The 20,736-nt window shown below is 49.4% G+C and overlaps 1 protein-coding gene across 3 annotated transcripts; it reads right to left on the reverse strand.

Annotated features, from left to right (window-relative positions):
- Positions 1–1,156: 1,156 nt before the first annotated feature.
- On the reverse strand, positions 1,157–20,607 carry STK11IP (serine/threonine kinase 11 interacting protein). 3 transcript variants are annotated; one of them, XM_074911183.1, is made up of 24 exons: positions 20,462–20,607; positions 20,158–20,360; positions 18,000–18,074; positions 17,596–17,691; positions 16,522–16,629; positions 16,243–16,314; positions 15,139–15,268; positions 14,851–14,954; positions 14,278–14,367; positions 13,212–13,253; positions 12,538–12,705; positions 12,154–12,235; positions 11,680–12,045; positions 11,308–11,498; positions 10,283–10,393; positions 9,283–9,478; positions 7,286–7,780; positions 5,713–5,828; positions 5,412–5,509; positions 5,052–5,230; positions 4,726–4,810; positions 4,160–4,242; positions 2,424–2,650; positions 1,157–2,100 (listed from the first exon to the last, which is right to left on the reverse strand). In XM_074911183.1, exons 1-24 carry the CDS (start codon positions 20,514–20,516, stop codon positions 1,960–1,962), a joined length of 3,513 nt encoding a protein of 1,170 aa, XP_074767284.1. In that variant the 5' UTR covers positions 20,517–20,607; the 3' UTR covers positions 1,157–1,959. The 3 variants fall into 3 exon arrangements, with proteins under 3 accessions (XP_074767284.1, XP_074767283.1, XP_074767285.1); XM_074911182.1 differs by having other exon boundaries at positions 11,680–12,060; XM_074911184.1 differs by lacking the exon at positions 13,212–13,253 and having other exon boundaries at positions 11,680–12,060.
- Between the last annotated feature and the right edge of the window lie 129 nt (positions 20,608–20,736).

The following is a 20,736-nucleotide window of genomic DNA, read 5'->3' on the forward strand; positions in this document are numbered from 1 at the left end:
TTCAACTGCTTCTGGAAGTGGCAAGAGAAAGTCTAATTGTACAGCAATTCCAAGAAAGCGTCCAAGAGCATGCTGCAAGATGGCCTTCAGACCACTACAAAGTATGGAAACTGAACTTCCTGCTCTCCTAAGGCTATGAGGGTAACATAGATGGGTTTGAGCAGGGAGGGAAACTATCTCATCTGTCCAGGTGAGACTGGAGCATCAGGATGCTGCAGGACTCAGTCACTGCTGTTTTCTAGATGACAGAAACAGAAGCCACAGACACAAACTTTGGGTGTGTGGAAAGTCTGGATGTCATAGAGACTGCTGCAAAGAGCTGCCATACACAGTATCCAAAGATAACAGACATCAGGCCACTGAATGACAAATACATATCTTTAAAGAAATCAAGGTCACCTTGACACAACATACAGGTTTTTTTCACTGACTTAGCAGTCAGAAAACTTGCCCTGAAACTGTGTTGAACACTTATAGCAAGACAGGAGACACTGCTCTGGGAAAACTGACCATCAGTAAAGGTCCCTGCTTGGGGTATCAGATCCCACCGGCAGCACCTTAATGTAACAGGTCCATCTCTGCTCACCCCCACAGGGAGCTTCAGCTGCATCAAACACCACATGCAGCATCTCCACTCGCTCTTCACAGGGCAGGATGCAGAGACCCTGTGACACAGCAAGCCTAGGCCAGGCAGCAGCATTTTATGAGCTGCATTTAACTCTGCAGGAGAGGTTGGAACAAAGTAAAGCCTGGTACAGGGAGGAATGTAGAGGCAGGTACTCCACCTCTGCAGCCACAGCAGCAGTAGCTCCTGTGAGAGGCATGTGCCTCTGAGGGCCTGTACAGCCAAGAAGCAACTTGCTGGGGCTGGAAGCCCACAGGATGCTCACTCGAGCACAACAGTCACAGGAGAACACCACCACCAGTACCTGCTGTCAAACTAATCCTGTTTGGACCTTGTTCCTTGGTTGCTGCTTGAGAGCCAGGCAGGTGGGGATTAGTCTAGCAGCCCCTCAGCACCCACCCTGAACAGGACAGGGAGAATGGCTCAAACCGTGTGAGATGCTGGGGAACCCTTGAGGCTGCTGCAAAGTATGCAAGACCTTACAAAGATATTACAGCAGTGCAAGAGGATGAAACAAGGAAAACATGACAATTCAATAAATATAAGCTTTTATTACAGTAGAAAATAGTAAAACTCATGTTAAAATAGACTCTTGCTTTTGGACTGCTCAGAAAAGCCTAAGCCTCACCTTTACTTGCCAGTGCCCACCAGGGTCCTGACCCCTAAGCAATGAGCAACACATTTCTGTGTTAGAGCCTCACAGCTCCTCCCTCCACAGTGATAGTGAAAGACTACAGCAGCAGACTGAGCCATGCCCCACCAGGCAGGCAGGTAAGGGCTCTCTCTGGGGTTATTAGTACAACGTGCCTCATCCCCTTGTGCAATCAGGCTCCTGTTTGAAGCAGGCAGCTTTAGGGAAATCGTGGACAAGATGGAGGAAAAGAAAAAAAAATCAGCAGCAGATACTGGCAGCTGTTCTGCGACAGCTAGGAAGGCAGCAAATATACCTGCTAGAAAGACCACAGCACCCAACTGCCTCTGGCCTGCTGTTTGCCTAGTACCACTGCATGTCCCACTGAACATGCTCTGGCCTGGCTCACCTCCTCCTTCAGCGACACTCCATATGACCCTGAAGGAGACTAGCAGACACTGCCAAGTTAAAACTGTGTAGCTTACGCAGTATTACAGTGAACGCCCTCCGTCTTCTACTTCCATGGCCAGCCCAGTGCAAGTGAGTGACTGTGCAGTCTGGACCATTGTGTGCTCCCCTCCTCCGCACCAAAAAGGGCCAGGGGCAAGAGTAGAGTAGAGAAAGCAGAGGCCACAGGACAGCAAGGTCAGATGGGAGACACTTGTGCACCACTGCCAGCACAGCAGCACTACAGCCGGCAAGCTCACTCCAGTCCCTCGTGCACAGCCTTCCGCAGCTCAATCGAGAACATCTCCTCCCAGGGCCCACGGATCCACTCCACTAGCTCCACCAGGAGCTGTGGGCACTCTGTGCGGATGTGCCAAGTGCTCTCCACCTTCAGCACCTGGGAGGGAGGAAAGAGAGGGAGGTGGATGAGCAGGGCCTAGTCCGGAAGGCAGTGATCAGCCCTGAGCCACTACTCCTGAGCGCAGCTGCCGGCTCTCCCCAATTCCTAAGTGACATCCTCCTCCCTCTCTGCTGCCAGCACTGGAAGCATCCCTCTGTGACTTCTGTAAAGCAGAAATTCGCTGTGCTCCCCTGCCCTGTGGTGCAAGGCCCTGGGTTAGGATGGAAGATGACAGCCCCAAGACACTCTTGGCAGGAACAGGATCTGAGCACAATCCAACCCCCAGCATCTTGAGTGCCCCACGACCACCTCCTGCTTACCTCATCATAAAGCATCAGCTTGATGTCACATGGACAGAGGCGATAGGTTATGACATTGCTAATACTGCTGATCGGCTGCTTCTCCTTCAACTGGATGTTGCTCCTAGGAGGCGTTTCTGCCTCACGGTCTGCATCCAAGGAGGGCTGCACCTGCCACTGGTGATTCTCCTCCAGCAGAAACAGCATGCTTCGGGTGCTCAGCAGGGTCACAGGGAAAGCAGATGCCCCTAGAAGGATACGAGGGAATAGGAGAGGCTTTGCTGAGAGCCTGAGTCACCACAGAACCAGCTTTGCTTTTCATTCCTCCTCAGAGAAACCCTTTCCAGCAACAGTAACTGGATGAACAGCTTTATCCAGCTTCCTGACTGAAGAGGGGGAACAGGGTAGCAAAATGTGGCTGGGCTGGACCGGCTTATCCAAGCTCATTGCAGGAGCACACATATGAAGAACCATCACCCAGCAAGACTTGTCCAGCCTATGTCCTCATGTGAGGCAGAAAAAGACACTCGAGCCCTTTGACCTCTTAAACACCACTTTACTACTCCTTAGTGAAAAGTCAGCAGCTCCAGCTAAAAGGCCGCCTTTTTTGGCCTGAATTCGTCTGGCTGCAAATATCTGATGGTTGGAACAGAGAGCACACACATCAACTTTAATACCAAGTTGGGATGCATTGTAAGTATGGCAGGAAGCAAAGTAGTTTTGATAAACTGTAGGGAGCATAATTATCATCCAGCTGATTTTAGTGGATGCAAATGAAAAGCACAAGAACTTGGGAATAAGTTAGACACACAGAAATTGAGAACCACTAGCAGAACTGGCTGAGGTCATAGGGGATCACAAGCTGCTACAGGAACATGTTGCTTTTCTTGTCACATCTCGCTCTTGGGAATTAGTAGGAATATCAGAAATGGGATGTTTGATTAGTCCTGTCTACTTGGCAATGAGACCTCATCTGGAACTGTGTCCAGTTTTGGGCACCACACTCTAAAAAAGGAGAAAACTGTAGAGTAAGAAAAATGCATTCTCTCCGCCACAGGCTGTTTGTCCAGCTTGAGGAGACCAATAAACATACTTTCCACAGATTCTTTCTGATTCTCATTCTCTCATACGTCCCCAATGGCCAATGGTAAACAAGGGTGCAAGAGCAGTAACAAATTGATCACAGTGTGATTAACAGCTAGGTTGCTTTTGTCAGTGCCCAAGCTGAGACACTGGAATTTTTCACTGAAGACTCAAGCGCCATATTTAGCACATTTGGCCCTCAGCAAGCCGTGGAACAGAATATGATGGGGCTCCAGCAGGCTGCTCCTGTCCTACCTAATCTCGGGTTCCAGACACCTGCTTCTGTTTTCCCTAACCAAGGAGACTATCAGCTCCTCACACAAACCAGCTGTGTGTATGACCCCTCAGTTCAGGGCAATGATCCAGCCCATAGATCATCTCCAGCTTCTCAGAAACCATTCTGAGTTGTCACTAGACAACTGGTGTGCAAGTCCAACTCTTCCCTAGAGCCTGGACTTCCACACAGAAAGGGGCTGGGAGACTCACTGGACAAACAGGAAGAAGCATGCTGCTATCCTATGTATCTCAATGCTAAAAAAAGAGCGCTCACCCCTGCCCCGACCCCATCTCGACCAATGGTCCAGCTCTTCTCCCACAGACTGTACACTAAAAACACAAGCATGTAAGCAGACAGCACAAGGTGGGGGACACCTGGCCACAGAGATCTCCCGTACCTTGGATCAGGTAGGCCAGCAGATAGAAGAAACAAGTGTCATCTGCAGCTGCAGAATCTGTGGTCTTGGAGTCCAGCAGAGGCCTGGAGGAGATACAACAGTGGGCTGAGCAAGGAAGCGCTCTCTTCTCAGTCTAGGTTTGCTGTGACCCAGTCACTGTTTACTGTCCTCTTGGGGAAGAGAGGGACCCACCTCTTCCAGATGTTGAAGAATTCCTCTCTCTCCTGTTACTCTGCCTCCCACCTCACCAGCTAGGAACCAAATGCTTCTTGCAAGGGAAGAGGCTGCCCTATTCCTTCCACTTTTCTTCCCTCCATTATATTCTGCTCAGGCTCCTCCAGGAGAGCTGGAGTTGCCCTGCCTGGCTCAGTCCACGACAGCCCTTTGCTGGCTCACGCCCTGTGCAGCAGGCACCTGAGCCAGCTGCCTTAAACCTGTAACGGGCCTGGCTGCCACTCCAGCGGTGCCTCCTCCTGTGCTCCTGTTTACTACACTTCCTAGGCACTGCTGGACAAGGAGACATCCTCTTCTATCTGAAACCCTAACCTCTCAGAGGCTGTTCTTACCATAGCCAGTGTTGTGGATTCATTTCCACAGTGGGGATTTCATTCACCTTACTCCTGTACTTAGCAGGCAGCTCTTGCATGAGATCTAAAGAGAAGGAGAAGGCAAACATCTTTTATTGCAAGCCTGAGGACAGTAGATAACAGCTGAGGATGGGTTTCTGGTCTACAGACAGGCACTGGAAGTTATGATGCCAGTGGGGTTCTCCCCCAGGTTTTTTCTGAGCTGTCAAGTAATAAATTTCCAACATACATCCTACTACAGCTCTCCAAGAGCAAATCTTCCAAATTCTCTACCCCCCTTGCCCCCACTACAGCTCTACTCTTACATGTCAGGTTCTGCAGGAACTGGTCACAGCAGCTTTGGTTCCGGATCAGCAGATTGTAGGAGGCTTTTGGGTTCTCAAACTCCATTCGCAAGCTCTGGTGGCAGAGTCCCACTTCCAGATAGGAAATATCAGACAGGTAGTGAGAGTCATTCTTCTTCAGCCAGTCTGCAGGTTGTCCCCTAATCACAGAGCACAGCCCTCAGCTGCAGCAGGCTGCCCCATCTCCTCTCCCACATCAGACTGCAGCAGGGGGGGTTGTCAGAAGAGCCTCTGCATGTCACCACACCTCCAGGGTACAGCTGGTACTACCCAGCACTCACAGCCTTGCTGCAGGGTCTCACTTGCCACCATTCTCCTCACCTGATAGCCCCAGTGACTTCCAGTACATAAATCTTGAGATCAGAGGCAACCAGAATTGAGAGGAATTCTCCTTGTCGGCCAAACTTCACCATGACCACCTGGAACTCAGAGAGGGTGGGTCATAGCACTGGCCTGCCCCTTGCCTGCCCACCCCTGGAAAGAACTGACTCACACACACTTCAGCTCCCTTCACACCCCACAATCTTTGGGATGCCCCCCCCCCGCCCCCCCCAGTGCAGAACTTGCAAGGTGGCAAGAAGAACATCCAAGGAGCTGTAGAAGTGATGCTGCAGGAGCTCACCTTGAGGAAGCACTGGAACTCCTCAGCATTCTCCTCAAAAACCTCCATATCCAAGTACAGCTTCAGGCGATGATCCACCGAATGGAAGTCCCTTGTGTTCAGGATGCCATTTACAGCTGAGGAGAGCAAAGTACAGGGTTAGCACTCTGCCTGCTGACCAGGCCCTGGCCAAACATGCAGACTGGCACCAGGGCAGAAGTGTCACCCCCTCTGCACAACTGCTTCCATCAAGTCTCTCCTCAAGACAAAGAGCCAAAGCCAGGGCTTTCTGGGCCACAGGCCTCTATGTGGAGACATGAGGGGACTTCATCACTCCAGCACTTGCTTTTTCAGATGTACAAAGCTTTGGTCTAACCCATCTCCAAACTATGCTCAGTCACAGGACAACACTGCTCTGCTGCCAGATTTGGCAGGAGGGCAATTCTTTATCACAAAGTCAGAAAGACATTTCTCATTTCAGCAGACATCAGCTCGGGTCAACTTTTTAAACTCTGACTTTGACTGTGATAAGGTTAAAGGGGACTGACCAATAAAACTGCTTAAGAACATAATTAGGTTTGTCATGCAACTGTACAACCAAGTAATTTATACAATAGCCACAATACTTCTCAAGCCTACGCAATTCCCAGCATAGCCTGCTCTTCACCAGAAACATGACACTAATCAACTTCTCCTCAGCAGGAATTTTTTCATGGGCTCAGTTTTAAATTGGGACTCTGTGATTTCACCCAAAATTTCTCACACTTCAAGCAAACAAGACTGGACATGGCAATCCTAAACACTGGTCCTATACCAACTCCTCTTCATAGGCACAGCAGTCTTGAAAGGCCAGGGGAAATCTCTACAGATCAAGAAGCAGATGCATTTGCAAATCAGGACTAGACTGCAGTTGCAGTAGAGTCACTTGGTGGGCTGGACTAGATAACTTCCAGAGCTCCTTTCCAACTTCAGTTATTCTCCAAATTACAAGCTGATGCCCAAGGAAAGGCAGTCTGTTACATCAGAAATCCAAGGCCCTTCACAAAAAGCATTTGTGGACCTCCTAAAAACTGCTATCTTGCACGATAGCCCTCACACAGCCTCTTCTTTTGGACAGGCTTTGTCATCTGAAGCTCACAAAGGCCACTAAGGAAAGCACAAGTAACTGTAGATCCCCTAACCAGAGCCCCCTACAAACACACCAGCCTCACACTGCACTTAAGTGAGAGAATAAATACAGAGAAATTGCGCATACTATTCTCCAAAGGTAATGCTTCAACTGGCAGCTCACTGGTGCCACAGGAACCCAGTGTGTCTGTAACTGGCAGTGCAGCTCCCAGAACAAGACCCTATTACTCAGACATTAGTCAGAGGGATTAGGAGCTGACTCAGTTTTCCCTACCTTCAGGCATAAGGACTCAGCAGAGAAAGGAATGAAAAATTCTGCTCACAAGAACCATGGTCACTGCTGCTCATGCTTGATGACCTCCCTTCCCCATTAAACAGGAAGCAGTGCACCCTGTACGTGCCAGTGATAAAGCCCAACACCGAGCTGTGCACACCCCTAAACCCTGCACAGCTCCTACATACTCACAGGGACTGAGATTCCATGCTTCCTCGGGCTCAGAGTTCAAAGAGAGCTGGGAAGGAGTGGGCCCACGAGAAACACTGTAACGGTAGCTCCCCATCAAACTGCCCCCGTTGGTGTCTGTGTGGCTGAGGGACAAGTACTGGCTCTTCATGCCCAGCTCCTTCTTCCCACAGCCCCCATCTGAACTGCGGGAGCTGGAGTGGAGAGTGCCATCGTGCTCGCCACTCAGCTCCGGGGTCCTGGTGCTGTTGCTGGTATCCATCTCCGAGCTGTCCTCCCCGCCGATGTAGAACTTCCCACCCTCACTGGCCAGGGCAGGTGGTTCCTCTGGGCCCTCCTGCTGGCTGCCTCCCTCCAGGACGGAGTCTGACAGGTCCTCACTTGTGCTATCAGGGCCAGGTGGCAAAGGTGTGCTGGAGCACACCTCTGAAGGCAGGATGACCACATGGTCACTGGAACAACTGGGACAGACTATGGGGTCACCAGCTGCTGCAGCATCTGTGGAAGATTTTGTCAAGGATAAAGAAAAAACAGAACAGCTCTCCAACAGGATTTTGCTCCCCGCCCCTTCTCTGCAAACCACAAACCGTCTACTTTGAGAGTAATTATAGTCTGACTTGAGCAGCTTGTTGAGCAACTCTGTTCAGAATCATATCCTACACACCTCCTCTCACAAATCAATGAGAGCTTTTGTATCAGTGCCAACATCCACTTGAAATAGCTCTGCTCAGATTTAGGGTGACCAGCTTCTGCTATAGTTGCAACCAAAACTACATCAGAGCTTTGGCTCCTGGCTTTCCTCCACTTTGTGTCCACAAGTGCCCACACAGCCATTGAAGTGCAAGCTCACGACCAGTCAAGCCAACCTTCCTTAGCCACCTCCATCCCCAGCCAGTCAAACAACAAGCACACAGTGTCCTTTCTCCAGCTGTCCTCATCCCTCCTGTCCCCAATTCCGAATGCTCCCTTTCACTCACACCACAGCAGACTCCCAGCTGGATCTTGGGACTCCCACTACCCTGGCAGGGGTAGAAAGCGTCCCAGAATGGTAGAAAGTGCTGCAGCCAGGGCAGCACCTCTACCCTCATGGCAGTACTTTGATCCCAGGATACTTCATTAAATGAACAGCATCATCTAAGCTAAGGCTGGGCACTCCCCACTTCAAATATACACTGAGATTTGAAAAACTTGGCAATCAGAAGATGCCTATTCAGCACTAGCCATGTCTCAGCCAGAATACCACATCTAGTTTCAGACACCCAAAGAAAAATGTGGACAAATCGGAAAAAAGTGAAAAGGAGACCAGCAAGAATAACTGCATTGTATGAGATATGACTGAAAGAAATTATCGACAGAGTTCAGATTATTTAGTCTAGAGGACAGAAGACGGGGCTAGTCATGAGAGGAGAACAATGGCCCTCAAGTGCAAAGAAAGGAATAAATAATTCCCTATAAGGGAAGCAAGAGAGGACTTAAGCTCACAGCCAGGGAGACTTAGGTTAGGGTTCTGGTTGCTCTTCTGATGTCTAACAGCCAAAGTTCCACCTGAAAAACTGGAGCTGATTTCCCAGAATCCTCTGTTAGCAAAAGCCCTTTAGAACAAACTAGTCTCTGTGGTAGAGCTAACCATGGTTTCAACAGGACAAGATTAAATGACCTTTAAAGCCTCTCCCTGACCTTTAAAGCCTCTCCCAGACCTCAGATTTCTGTGGACCATCTGCAGTTTCCAGCACCCCTGTGTTCTCCCATACCCCAGGCCACCCACAACAAAGGTGCTGTTTGCTTAAGCTTAAAACAGGGGCTTATTCCTGCTAGTGAACAAGGCAGGCTCTTCCTAGTCCAAGTGGGCCAAGTGAGAGTACATCCCACAACAGTTTTAATTCCAGTACAGCCAAGGCATCAACCATCTCCTATACGTTCAATGCTCTGCACCACAGCTGCCATTCTGGCAGTCTGCCTGGGCATTAGCAAGCACTCTTTTTCTGGGCACTACACCCTACCTTGATTTGAGGCAACTAGGGTATCCAGGATTTTCGTGTCTCCAACCTCTGAAGGATAGGGACCTTGATGCCAGGGAGCCAGGGACTGCAAAAACTCCTGCTTGCATTTCAGGCACTGGAGCTTCACGGATCCCTTTTCCTGGTCCTGATTTCTCTGATTCTCCTCAACAGCTGGTGACAACACTTCAAGGACACACTAGAAGTAGCAGCACAGGGAAAAGAGTGCTAGCAGGCAGCTATAACTGTCCTAATAAAAGCAAGCCTCTGACGCTAGCTAGTCTCCTTACATTCCTCATTACCGTATTTCAGAGTGCAAGGGGTGCAAGGCCGTTTCCCAGCTAGTGAAATACAACAACCAGTCTGTGCCAGACTTGCCAAGGGCACAGAGATTCACTGCAGACGACCAAGAGCACCCGTTTTTGCAGGTCTGTGCCTCATGCCTACATATTGACAGGCTCTCCCTAGAATTCTGGTCTCAAAGGTCCCATCTATTTGTGCCTTCTCTGTAACAACTTGTTTAAATGTACTTAAATAACAGTACCTCAAGAAAAATACTTGGATTTGAGACCAGAGTCCCTCCAGCAGCTGTGAAGACCGGAGCTGCCATAGCATTGACACTCTCACTGTCTAGAGGGCCAAGTACAGGCTAGCACATCACTCAGCACCCAGGAAATGTTATGTTGCACATGCACAACAAGTAAGGATTACTAACTTAACTACTAACTTTTCCCCCCAAGAGGGGGAAAACTGCAAGGCTTTCTCTTTGAGAGCACCCTGTATGCTCCAGGAGCTCCACTGCCCATGGCAATGCTCACAGGGCTCTCCACAGCTCATTTGTGCAGCAGGATAAATCCCGAGCTTATAAACCAGACATGGGCTGCCTCAGGGCAGCAGATGCGCATGTGCTCTGAGGACAGGGGCCCTGTGCTGGCTGGAAGAACTCAGCCTCTTCCAGTAACATTGCCTCCCTCCCCAGGCTTCCCCCTCGAGCCTTCCCTACCTGTAGACACTGCTCCGGGCAGTCATCGAGCACCACATATTTGCGCTTCTGCCGATCCTTGCGAATGTAGCTGAAGTGCAATATAAGGACAGGGAAAACTCGCTCCAGGTCCTGCAGGAAACAGAAAATACCAGTTCTAGAAAGAGGGTGCAGCATCCAGTATACAGTCTACATTTGTTTACAACTGGCTGAAACGTGGCCATATAAGCACTTAATTTAGTAAGTCCTGATTAGCTCTTCATAGCTGGTAGTATTTGGGAGGCTGGTAAAATGGGAATAAATAAATAGATAAATAAATCAAAATAAGTTCCTAAGTGCTGGGGACAACAGTAAGTTTCAAGGCTCAGAACAAAGCATTTCAAACAAACACCTTTTCACAAAGGTATTTCAGAAGACTACCAAGCCACAAACATTCAAGAGGTACAAGGGCAGGAAGAAAAGATGAGTTGGAGCTTTTGGGGAAACAGTATCAGAGAAGCCTGTGAACATGTCCATGCACACACTGAACGTTAAAATCCCACCATGAGGAAAAAGAGATTTCCAAACTCCCTTTCTAAAAGAACCACACAGCAAAACAGGGCTGGTAGTGCTAAAGGATGGAAAACTGCCCACTGAGCTATCAGCAGCTTTCTAAGCATCATGCTGGGCTCAGTGCTGCACTGCCTAAGAAAAAGTACAATCCACACACAGTCCTCCAATGCCAGGATGATATCCCAGGGAGGAATGGATGGGAAGGAGGTCTGCATTTAATTTAGGCTCCTCTCGAGAAGTCTCTCATTCCTGCACACTGGAATGAGTCCAGCCATTATCTTTTTAACTCCAGCTTTGGAACAGAACTGGTGCTGACTTCTGCTGCATTATCACAGGTACTCTAAGCAATACAGATGCTGTTAGAAACACATTCTCAATCATTCAGGCTTTGCGGGAGCTAGGAAGAGACCTGCAGGGTACTGACAGAAGCCCAAATCCAGAATGCTGGCCCACACAGAGTAAGCCAAAGGCTCACACAGAAGCATATAACTCACCATCCTCTTCCAGTTCATCTCGGAGGTCTCCACCTTCTGCAGGCATTTCAGCTCCAGCTTGTGGAGGACTCTGGCAGCTTTCAGTTCCACCTCAATCACATGCTTAGCTGTGACTCGCAAGAAGATCCAGTCTGGCTCGGGGTCCCCTTCACCTTCTATTTGGCTCACCAGCACTGGCTGACAAAGGTCCACTGACGAACAAGACACAGTAAAGGGCAGGGCACACAACAGGCCTTCAGGCCCACTCGGCCCAAGTCCTTAGAATGCCCACAATACTGGACAGCACAATAAAGCTTCAGCAATATCACATTTGATCCTTCTATTCTATCATCACCAAAGCCCTCAAACACAGCAGTGAAAGGACCTGTTTACCTTCTGGATTGTCCTCTTCTTCCTCCCCCAGCATTAGCTCATCTGCCTCCTCTTCTCCTCTCCGTTCTTCTTCCACAGACTCATCCGGCTGTACTTCAGGCTCTTCCTCCTTCTCAGTACCATCCAAAGGAGGACAGGATTCTTTCTGGGATACTTGGGGTCTTTCTTGCTCTGGGTCAGAGCTCTCACTCTGCAAGTCCATTGCAGCAGGTCTGCCTGTGATCTCATCTGCAGAACGGCTACGGCAGATGACAGGTACTTGGTCATGCTCCTCCAGGTGTCTCTTGTATTGCAGCCAGTCAACACCAAAGCGATCTCTGAAGCTGTCTAAGCGCTTCATCTCCTTCTGATGCTGTAGGACCAGGCCTGCAGAGAGAAAACCTGGGAAGTATGAAAACAGTCAACATGCCAGAGTATTCCTCTGACTGTGGGCAGCTCAGCTGCTGTGTTACTGAGGAAGAAGACAAGTCTCACCAGCAGAGAGAGGTAAAGCCCGAGGCTCATGTTCTGTGTCACTGGGCTCCGAAATGCTCGCTCTGCGCACTTTGACTTTTCCCTGGAACAAACAGGATAAGAATAGTTGGGAGGCACCAGAACAACCAAAACAGCATCTGATGCGTGACTCTGCCAAGCTGAAGGGTTCATAGCTGTTGCAGTGCAGAAGCACACTATGAAACATGTGTCACAGTATATCAAGACTGACATTAAGCCCAGCCCCTTCCTAACACACAGCAGCGTAGAGGCTCATACCACACAGTCAGTACAAGACCACATCCCACTGCACAAGGCTCTCATGATGAGGCAGCCCCTTCACCCATCATGCCAGCTCATGGCTCAGAAGTTATAGCAGTCCCAGACCTTGTTTTTCTTCCGAGGGAGCCTGACGGCCACGTTCTCCACTGGGGACTGACTGTCACTGAAGTCTGCAGCACAGGAACTGTCCAGAGCACTGCGGTCCAGTGCAGTCTTCTCTGAGGTAGAAGTGTGGATGGACTGTGACACACTTTGCACGGGTCTCGGAAGGTGCTAAAGCCAAAAGAAGAGAATGGTGCCTGCTGAGTGCAAAGGGGAGACAAGGTAACCAAGCCACAACTCAGGGTGACAACTTCCCTGCTCCTCAGTCCAAACTTTCACCACCTCAGTCAAAGTGGGGACAACAGATCCTGCCTGGTTGACTGGATTGTTTATCAAAACCACTCCAATTTAACTCAATCTCTGGCTTCTTAAAAACAGCAGACGGGAAACCGATAACTGTTTGTTTTGCTGACAGGTAATTCGAGTGTCAAGCACCATATAGTACCTGAAGAGGAAACAGGCAAGGCTCCAAGCTCCCCAAGGCTACACAGGACAGAGTAAGTTACACTGGCCAGTACCAACAATAACTAGGAATCAGCATGGACTGAGCCAAAATGAACTCTGTCACAGAGTCAAGGCAAGCCCATACAGATTTAATGGGACACGTGACATGCAAAAACCTGTCAGAGTTCCCACTTCCAAAGCCAGTAAGATCAGTTTACAGAAACTGTACTTACCATTAAGTCCGAGGAAGAGAGTGGCTCCCCATCCAAGAGGAACTGTAATTAGAGACCCATTTGCAATCAGATTCCACTTGGCTGGCACATACTCAGGACAACATCTGCTGACTCCTATTCCCCTTCGGGCCACCCTAGGGTTGGGATCCCTGGCACAAGACTGCAAAGACTACCAGAAACAACCCTGTTCCTGACTATCCATCACTCCTCTAGTTGCAGCTACCTGGCCTAATAGCATGTAAGGCCAGAAGGGTTTTCCTGTTACAGGCTTTACAGCTCCCAGAAATGTATTCAAGACAGTTCATGGAAGAGATACAATAGGTTATGCTGCTACAATGCATGAATTGTTTTGAAAGGTACTCACTTTTGCCTTGTACCCTACTTCTAGCCTGAGTCTATCTAGCTTCTTGAGCTCAGTGAAGCTTGTTCCAAGAAGCAGTTTGAAGACAATGAATCCAACCATTTGCCACTAATGTGTAGCTTTGGAACACCTCTGACCTTAGCAAGCAAGTTTACTTTGCTAAATTACCAGAACGCTGTCTTTGCTGTTTCTTTATTTAAAATCAGATTACCAAGAATTGACCTGAGCATCAGAGTGCAAGGAAAACAGTGACGACATGTGGCTGAGAGCAGAGTGATGCTCTCTTATGCTCCTTTGACACAGCTGCCAAAGGAGCATGTAATTAGGCAAGGTGGGCCAAGACAGCGAGTTCCTTCTTTGCAGAGTCCAGCTATGTTGCCACTATCTAGCAGGAACAGAGTAAAGTTTGGGGACCATCAGTGAGAGAAACTGGTGAAGTAGACAGCGAAGACATATTAAGATCTGAGGTCTTGAAAACCTGAGATTAGTATTCAACTCTGTCTGTCCTGGCCAGCACACCACATAAAAATTTAAGGATAAACTATCTACCTGAAAAAAAAAAACCCAACACAAAACACTCACTACTGTTACACCACTGGAATAATTTTTCAGGTTTATTAAATTCTTTCCCCTCATTTTCCTCAGTGTGTCAGAGCACCCTACACCTTCAACAGCAGGGGCAGAAGGCACGTGGCTAATACTCACATTGGAGGAGGCTGCCCTGGGGGACACATGTGCAAGGGTTGCAGATCGGTGGTTTTGATGGAACCATAATGGGTTTCCCTCTAAATGCAGCTGGGTGGGAGAAATGGAGAAATTGTTATTAGTAGCAATATTCTATACCCTAACCTAATCTGCCTGCAGGCTCCAAGCTTTCTTTCTGAGAAATGTTGATAGAACAGTCCTTTGCAGGCTATATTCTTTCACAAGCACTACAGTGACTGCAGCTATCCTCCTTCAGACTACTCTGAACACAAAAATGCATAGCAGGATTAGGGGAGGATCTTTACTGAACTTGACAGTGTTAAAGTTGGAAAGGGGGAGCAAGAAGGTGGTGATGAACATATGGAAAAAGGTTAGCTTGAGCAGGGGTCGCCAAAAATGAAGGCTGAAATACGGGTGTCTCTCCAAGGCTCTCCCATCAGCTTCCTTCATTAAAATTAAATGCTCAAGAGTTTAACTGATCTTTCAAACCTCTCTACTTACCACACAGTCTCCACCTTGCACCCCCTGACCATGATACCTCTAATCTACCAACCCATCAAGCTTTGTGCTTACTTTTTTTATGTAGTGCAGAGTGGACAATGGTGCTAACTGGGCATGTTCCAGCAGCAGGTTATAGGCCACATCCAGGTGCTGCAGATTCACTAGCTGTTCAACCCCTGCAAATACAGCAAGAAGCCATTAGCATGCTACAAGATATAACTTGGGAATCTCCCACCTACTCCCTTCCCCCAAAACTGAACCCTAGTAAAAATAGCTGTGCCCAAGATTTCAAGCTTTGCTCCTCCCCAGGGAAGAGAGAAAGGCCTCAAACTCAGAAATGCTCCTCCCTTGTGGGCTCACCATTAATGCTGTCAAGTTCGTTGTTGCGGAGGATCAGAGTCACCAGCTTGGATCGGCTGAAGATACCAAGGTTTGGCACCTTGGACAGGAAGTTATAAGCCAGATTGAGGTACTCTAGTTCTGTAAGTGCCTGTTCAGAGAGAAGAGCAGCAGCAGATCAGTTGGGACCTTAGCACAAAGCCTGACATTGGACTCAAGACAAAGCACTAACCCCTCCCTACCATTCTCTCCACCCCATCAATGTTGCCTCACAAGTGGGTTTTCTCAAGGCTATTTCTGCAGCAAGACTTCGACATTCACATTTGGAGTGGTTTGTCTAGGGGCACTCAACATGAGCTAACTGCCTTAATTTTCTAGGAGCAGCTTTCTCCTTCCTCATCCACTTCAAAGGAGCACAAGAAGGGACTGGACACCCTGCCTCAGCAAAAGGACTAAACCACCAAAAGAAGGCCTTTTGTACCTTTCCAAAGGTGATGGTGAATGACACACTGTGAGCCCCACCAACTCCCATCAAAAGCTGTTTCATTGCTTCTCTTGGAAGCAGATCTAGGCCAGCAGAGCACGAATTTCAGTGCCATCCCCCAGAGATGCACATGCCACTGTGATGGACTAGCACCTTTCTAAAGTGACAGGAGACTTCCGAGAGCCAGAAGGAAATGCTACTGGCAGCCTAAACAAACCAAACAGCAAGTCTCTAGAGCCCCATGCCTGGCTAAATAATTCCCACCTGCTGCAGAGATTACAGTGAAGCCTTCACCACAGTGGAGCACGCACTGCATGTGCAACTGTATGTACAGTGTACACTGCACATATGGCTGTATTTATCACTCATCCAGACTGGGGTGCCAAGAGATACATACAGCTAACTTTCCTGTCTTAGAGCAGATGAGGAACACTGCCTTCTCTGCCTCAGCAGCACAGGGGCTGCACATACAGACCAACAGTTTCAGGGCTGCAAGCACTAGCTCTAAATCACATGCCTGCTGGTCCACATCTCCAATATCCTTTGTTATAATTCTAACAGGCACATGGTCGATGATTACAGCAGTTCAGCAGTGACCTCTCTATACAAGGAAACTCAGGTGTTCAATCTGAGATACTCACTGTTAAATAGTGCTCACAATCCTGGATTTTGTTGTGACTCAAATCCAAGACTCTCAGAGCATTCAGTAATTGCTGGAGGACAAAAAGATATTAGATCAGATCCTACAAATGTCTCCACTGCAGCATGAAAACCCCATCCTGATGGGAGAGGCCAGCAAAATTAACACTGCCCACTCCCTCCCACCCAGACCCAGCAGCATCAGTAAAGGAGTGCCCAGTTCCTGGCCGCGATCATCTCCTCTCTTCCCCTCAGTCACGCAGGGAGGATGCTCCACTCACCAGTGAGTCATCCAAGGCAGTGATTGAGTTATAGCTGAAGTTCACAGTCTGCAATTCCAGCCACGGGAGAGCACAGCTCAGATCTCCACCACATGCTGAAATGATTTCCTAGGAAGAAGTGAGGAGCCATTCCTTGGTGAGTACTAGCTGTTACACTAAGAGCAGATGAACACAGGAGAATAGCTAGTCTAGAACAAGGCTGGCAGACTGTGCCTTACAGACTGTGCCTTACAGACTGTGCCATGCCTAGAATGGCAGTGACTTTCATGTCACTAACTATTTGGAGGTGGTGGGAATTCCACACCTAGGTATTTAGAAAGAAGGGGAGATGCTTTTGCTTCCTACACTCAAGTGGCAATAGTTAACCTAACATGTTACAATTTGGAGGCTCTGAACACTAAGCACAAAGATTCATGCCAACAAAACCTTTTTCAGACATCCATCAAAGCAGGAGTAAGATACACACACCTTAGCCAAACAACTCGTGCTCTGGCAGACTGAAGAAGCTCTCAAAGCACTCCCTACCAGCAGCCCCTGTTCCCCAGCAGGCAGCTGCTTCTGTGCCACAGACAGAAGCCCAGAGCCCCACAGCCAGCACAGCCCACACTACTCAGTTCTCCAAGGCTGGAGCTTGCCTTCATGTCACAGAAACCTGCTGGGCATCAGTGCAGATAAGACACTGGGGCACAGTGATCCCTCTGACAATCAGCTCTAATTTAAGGCTGCTGAGTTACAATGAAATAAACCTCAATCAGCTGCAGGCCTTTGAACGTGGAAACAGCCAGACACACAGAACAGTCAGACCTAGATGATACGAATACTGGCTGGAGCCGGAAATTCTCAAGAAGCTAAAAAGGAGACTACAGAGCACATGTGTATCCAACCAGGGAATACTTCAACACTGTTCGAGTCAGGAGTAGGACCCCAGAACACAGAATGGAGAAAAAGCCACATACAACGTGGATTGATAAGATGGTTAACACTGTTTCCTACATCTTCCCTGTGTGAAGGGCTGTAGTATCAAGACAGCCTTTCTCCTGCAACTTTCCCCACAGGCTGTATAAAGACACTCACCTCCAGTGTACTGATACATTTGCAACAGGTTAGAGATTCCAGCTGAGAATAGACAAATCGCAGTCCCAGGAGGCAGTGTGGAGGGACAGACCTCAACTGCAGCAGTGATGAGAGAGGAAGGACAACATACATCAAAATACTACAGTGTAGGAGCAGCTGCCATCCCAGGCGCATCTCTGCAAGGGATCCCCCATTTCCCTGCTGGAGCCTCCCGAACACTCCAGCCTTTGCTCATATCCAAGCTTCACCCCAAGCAAGCGTTCCAAGAGTTCAGACTTAAGACTTCCAGGGAAGCCACAAGTGCCTACCCAGCTTTCATGAGTAGAGGCATTCTGCAACCACAAAACTAAGTCAAGAAAAGCCAAACAGCAAGACTCAAAGTCAGTTTTGCCTCCAATACTTACTTCCAGATGCCGGAGGGACTTGAAAGGGAAGATTTTCACAGCAGATTGCAAAACACTGTTTGGAACATGAACGAGCTAGAGAAATCAGAAAAGAAGTCTCATGTCAAACTCGATTTGTTCTGCAGTACAACCCTCCCAACACACTGACTGCAGCACCCTAAACACCACTTTGGGTGTTCACTAACAAGCTCTCCCCCAGTGCTGGTATCGGCACTGCCTCCTGGCACCATAGTTCAAGAGAGATCAAAAAGAAAAGCATGTTAGTTAGCACAAGACCATGGTCTGCCAGACCATAGAGCTCCTCTTCTATTCCCCTGCCCACAGGCCTTCACCACTTTCAGAACCACAGGGAGGTCTGACAGCTGGATTCAGTCACTACTAACAAATCTACTAAATAAAGACAAATCTAACTGCTGGAGCTATGTTTACTGAGCAGCCAAGCTGAACTAGCACACTGGTGGGAGGTGTGCACATCCATTTCACTAGAGTGGGTCAAATAAGGCAAATTGCAAGCAAATACAATGCAAAATAGAGTTGGTCTCCAAGACACTGTTAACATTAGATCGAGGTACCTGCAGACCTCATCTTTGCATTCTGTAGTGCAGCCACAGGCTCTTTCACCACAGGGTAGTTAGGCTGTGTTCACATACCACAAAGCAGCTTATTAAATCCAGCTTCTTATGCTTCTACGGGCAGCGCATAAACAGTATTTCAGACAAAGTGAGTAATGAAGTAGTTAACGCTTCCACTGCGGACACCAGGGTACAACTGGAGAGACCATCACCGCCAGCTATCTCCTTGTTCACGCAGAAGTGACTCATCAGGTGCAGAACAGACATCCGAAGGCCTCCTCACCACTACAGATTCCACAGTTACAGCCTTGGCAGCAATGAATCACTGCCCACTGCCTGCCAGCACTAATGCTGCATATTGAACAAGACCATTTGTAGGGGATGCTTGCACTGGGAAGCTCTGATGATCAGTTTTAGCCAAGTTCATTTCCAATGCTATCCTTGCTCTGTGTCCTGACCATCTCCTCTCCTTCCACTGTCTTAAGAATCTGATCAGGTGGTTATAAATTATTAGTTTCTCTAAGCAAATCAGTTACCACACCACAATGGGAAGCTTCCCCTTCTTTACAGGCTTGTTACAGAATGAGCCCATTTTTTGGTCAACACAAACACTCACCACAACACCCTCCTGACTGCAGCATCCCTCCCCGCCTCCTCCTGCCAGGGGACTTGTGTTTCTCCACAGGCTCTGGGCCCCGCTCCAATCTCCACCCTCAGCACACTGCTACAAAACCCTGTCAACAACACGCAGATAATCTCTCCAACCTGCCTCATACAGAAAACACTGTAAAAGACACCACAGGCTGTAGTGCTCTGCCACAACACTTCCTGAGCACAGCTGTGGAACCTAAGAACAGCTGCTAACTTCCCTTTCCCTTTCAGGCCCATTTCACCTCTGCTACCCTCCTAGCAGTGCCCCAGTGCCACGTATAATTGTGTGCAGCCTCATAACACATGCCACCTTTCAGAAAGCCCTCTGGAGAATCCCTAGCTCTGCACTTTTACCTTTATTACAGCCTTCTTAACGAGGACACATTACTAGCAATGTCCCATGCTGTGAAACAGATCACCCAGAACCACTGCCCAGGCAGGAGCACATAAAACTCAGAAATAAGAAGCAGAAGGTCTCAGAGTAGTGGGTGTATACAAAATCTAACCGCCCTGCTCAAACACCCCGGCTCTGCTGCCTCGCACAGATCAATCATCACTCAGGGAGCACTCAGCTGCCAGATACTGCCTGAATTGCTCAAGCATTTCAGGAAGTAATAATTTTCCCAACAATGTCAACACCTTACCAAGGTCAGAACGTAATTAAATCCTGCTGCCTCAGTTTTTAACTCTGAAAAACTTTCTGCTGAGTTGCACAGCTGATCCTAGATGAAGTAGCTACACACTGTCATGCTGAATTATGACTCCATGCAAGAGCCCTGCGAAAGCTATCCAACCCACACAGCATGCACATAAGAGAGCGTCAACAGGCACCAAGGAAGGCCACTCTGAAGCAGGCAGCCGTGCCTGCCACCTCCACTGGCCAGCCTTGCAGTACCCCTGGCTCCTCACATCCCCAGTCGTGGTAGGGCACAGACCTTCAGGGAGTGAGTCTTCTGCAGGACGTCGAAGAGGAACTGCGCCTGGAGGATGGCGGCGGTCTCGGCAGGGTGCGAGGGCAGGGCCACGAAGCCCCGGTTCTGGTTGCGGGAGCCCAGGTGCTGTTCGAAGACCTGCGTGAGGTGCTGCAGAGTGGGGGTGAGCAGCGTCAGCGTGCTAGAGCCGTCCAGGACGAGGTCCCCTGCAGGAAAGGGGAAGGGCGAGTCGGGCCGTGAGCGCTGCTGCCGCCACACCGGGGCCTTCACTCCGGCCCGGCTCGGCCCGGCACAGCCCGCCACTCACCCGCGTCCTGCAGCAGCCGCGCCAGGCCGCGCACCAGCGTCTCCGCCGCCGCCATCTGCAGGGGGGAGGAGGCCGAAGCGGCGGAGGCCGAGGTGACCGCAGCCCGGCTCGGCTCGGTCCGGCTCGGCACGCGCCGCCGCCAGCCCCTCGCACTTCCGCGTTACCACAGAGACGCGCCCTTCCGCCGGCCCAGCGAGGCGGCGGCTGCGGCTAGAGCGCCGCCGCTTACATCCGGTTGCCATGGAGCCCGCCCCAGCGTCCCCCTCCCGCCCGGC

This window comes from Athene noctua, chromosome 7 (assembly GCF_965140245.1).
Source record: "Athene noctua chromosome 7, bAthNoc1.hap1.1, whole genome shotgun sequence".
NCBI lineage: Eukaryota > Metazoa > Chordata > Aves > Strigiformes > Strigidae > Athene > Athene noctua.

Excerpts from the sequence above, each read along its gene's own strand:
- STK11IP (XM_074911182.1), bottom strand. The coding sequence starts at position 20,516 with ATGGCGGCGGCGGAGACGCTGGTGCGCGGCCTGGCGCGGCTGCTGCAG. Across the intron at positions 20,361-20,461 it reads GCGGCTGCTGCAGGACGCGG|GGGACCTCGTCCTGGACGGC; the intron begins GTGAGTGGCGGG and ends CCTTTCCTGCAG. Across the intron at positions 4,243-4,725 it reads AATCCACAACACTGGCTATG|GCCTCTGCTGGACTCCAAGA; the intron begins GTAAGAACAGCC and ends TATCTCCTCCAG.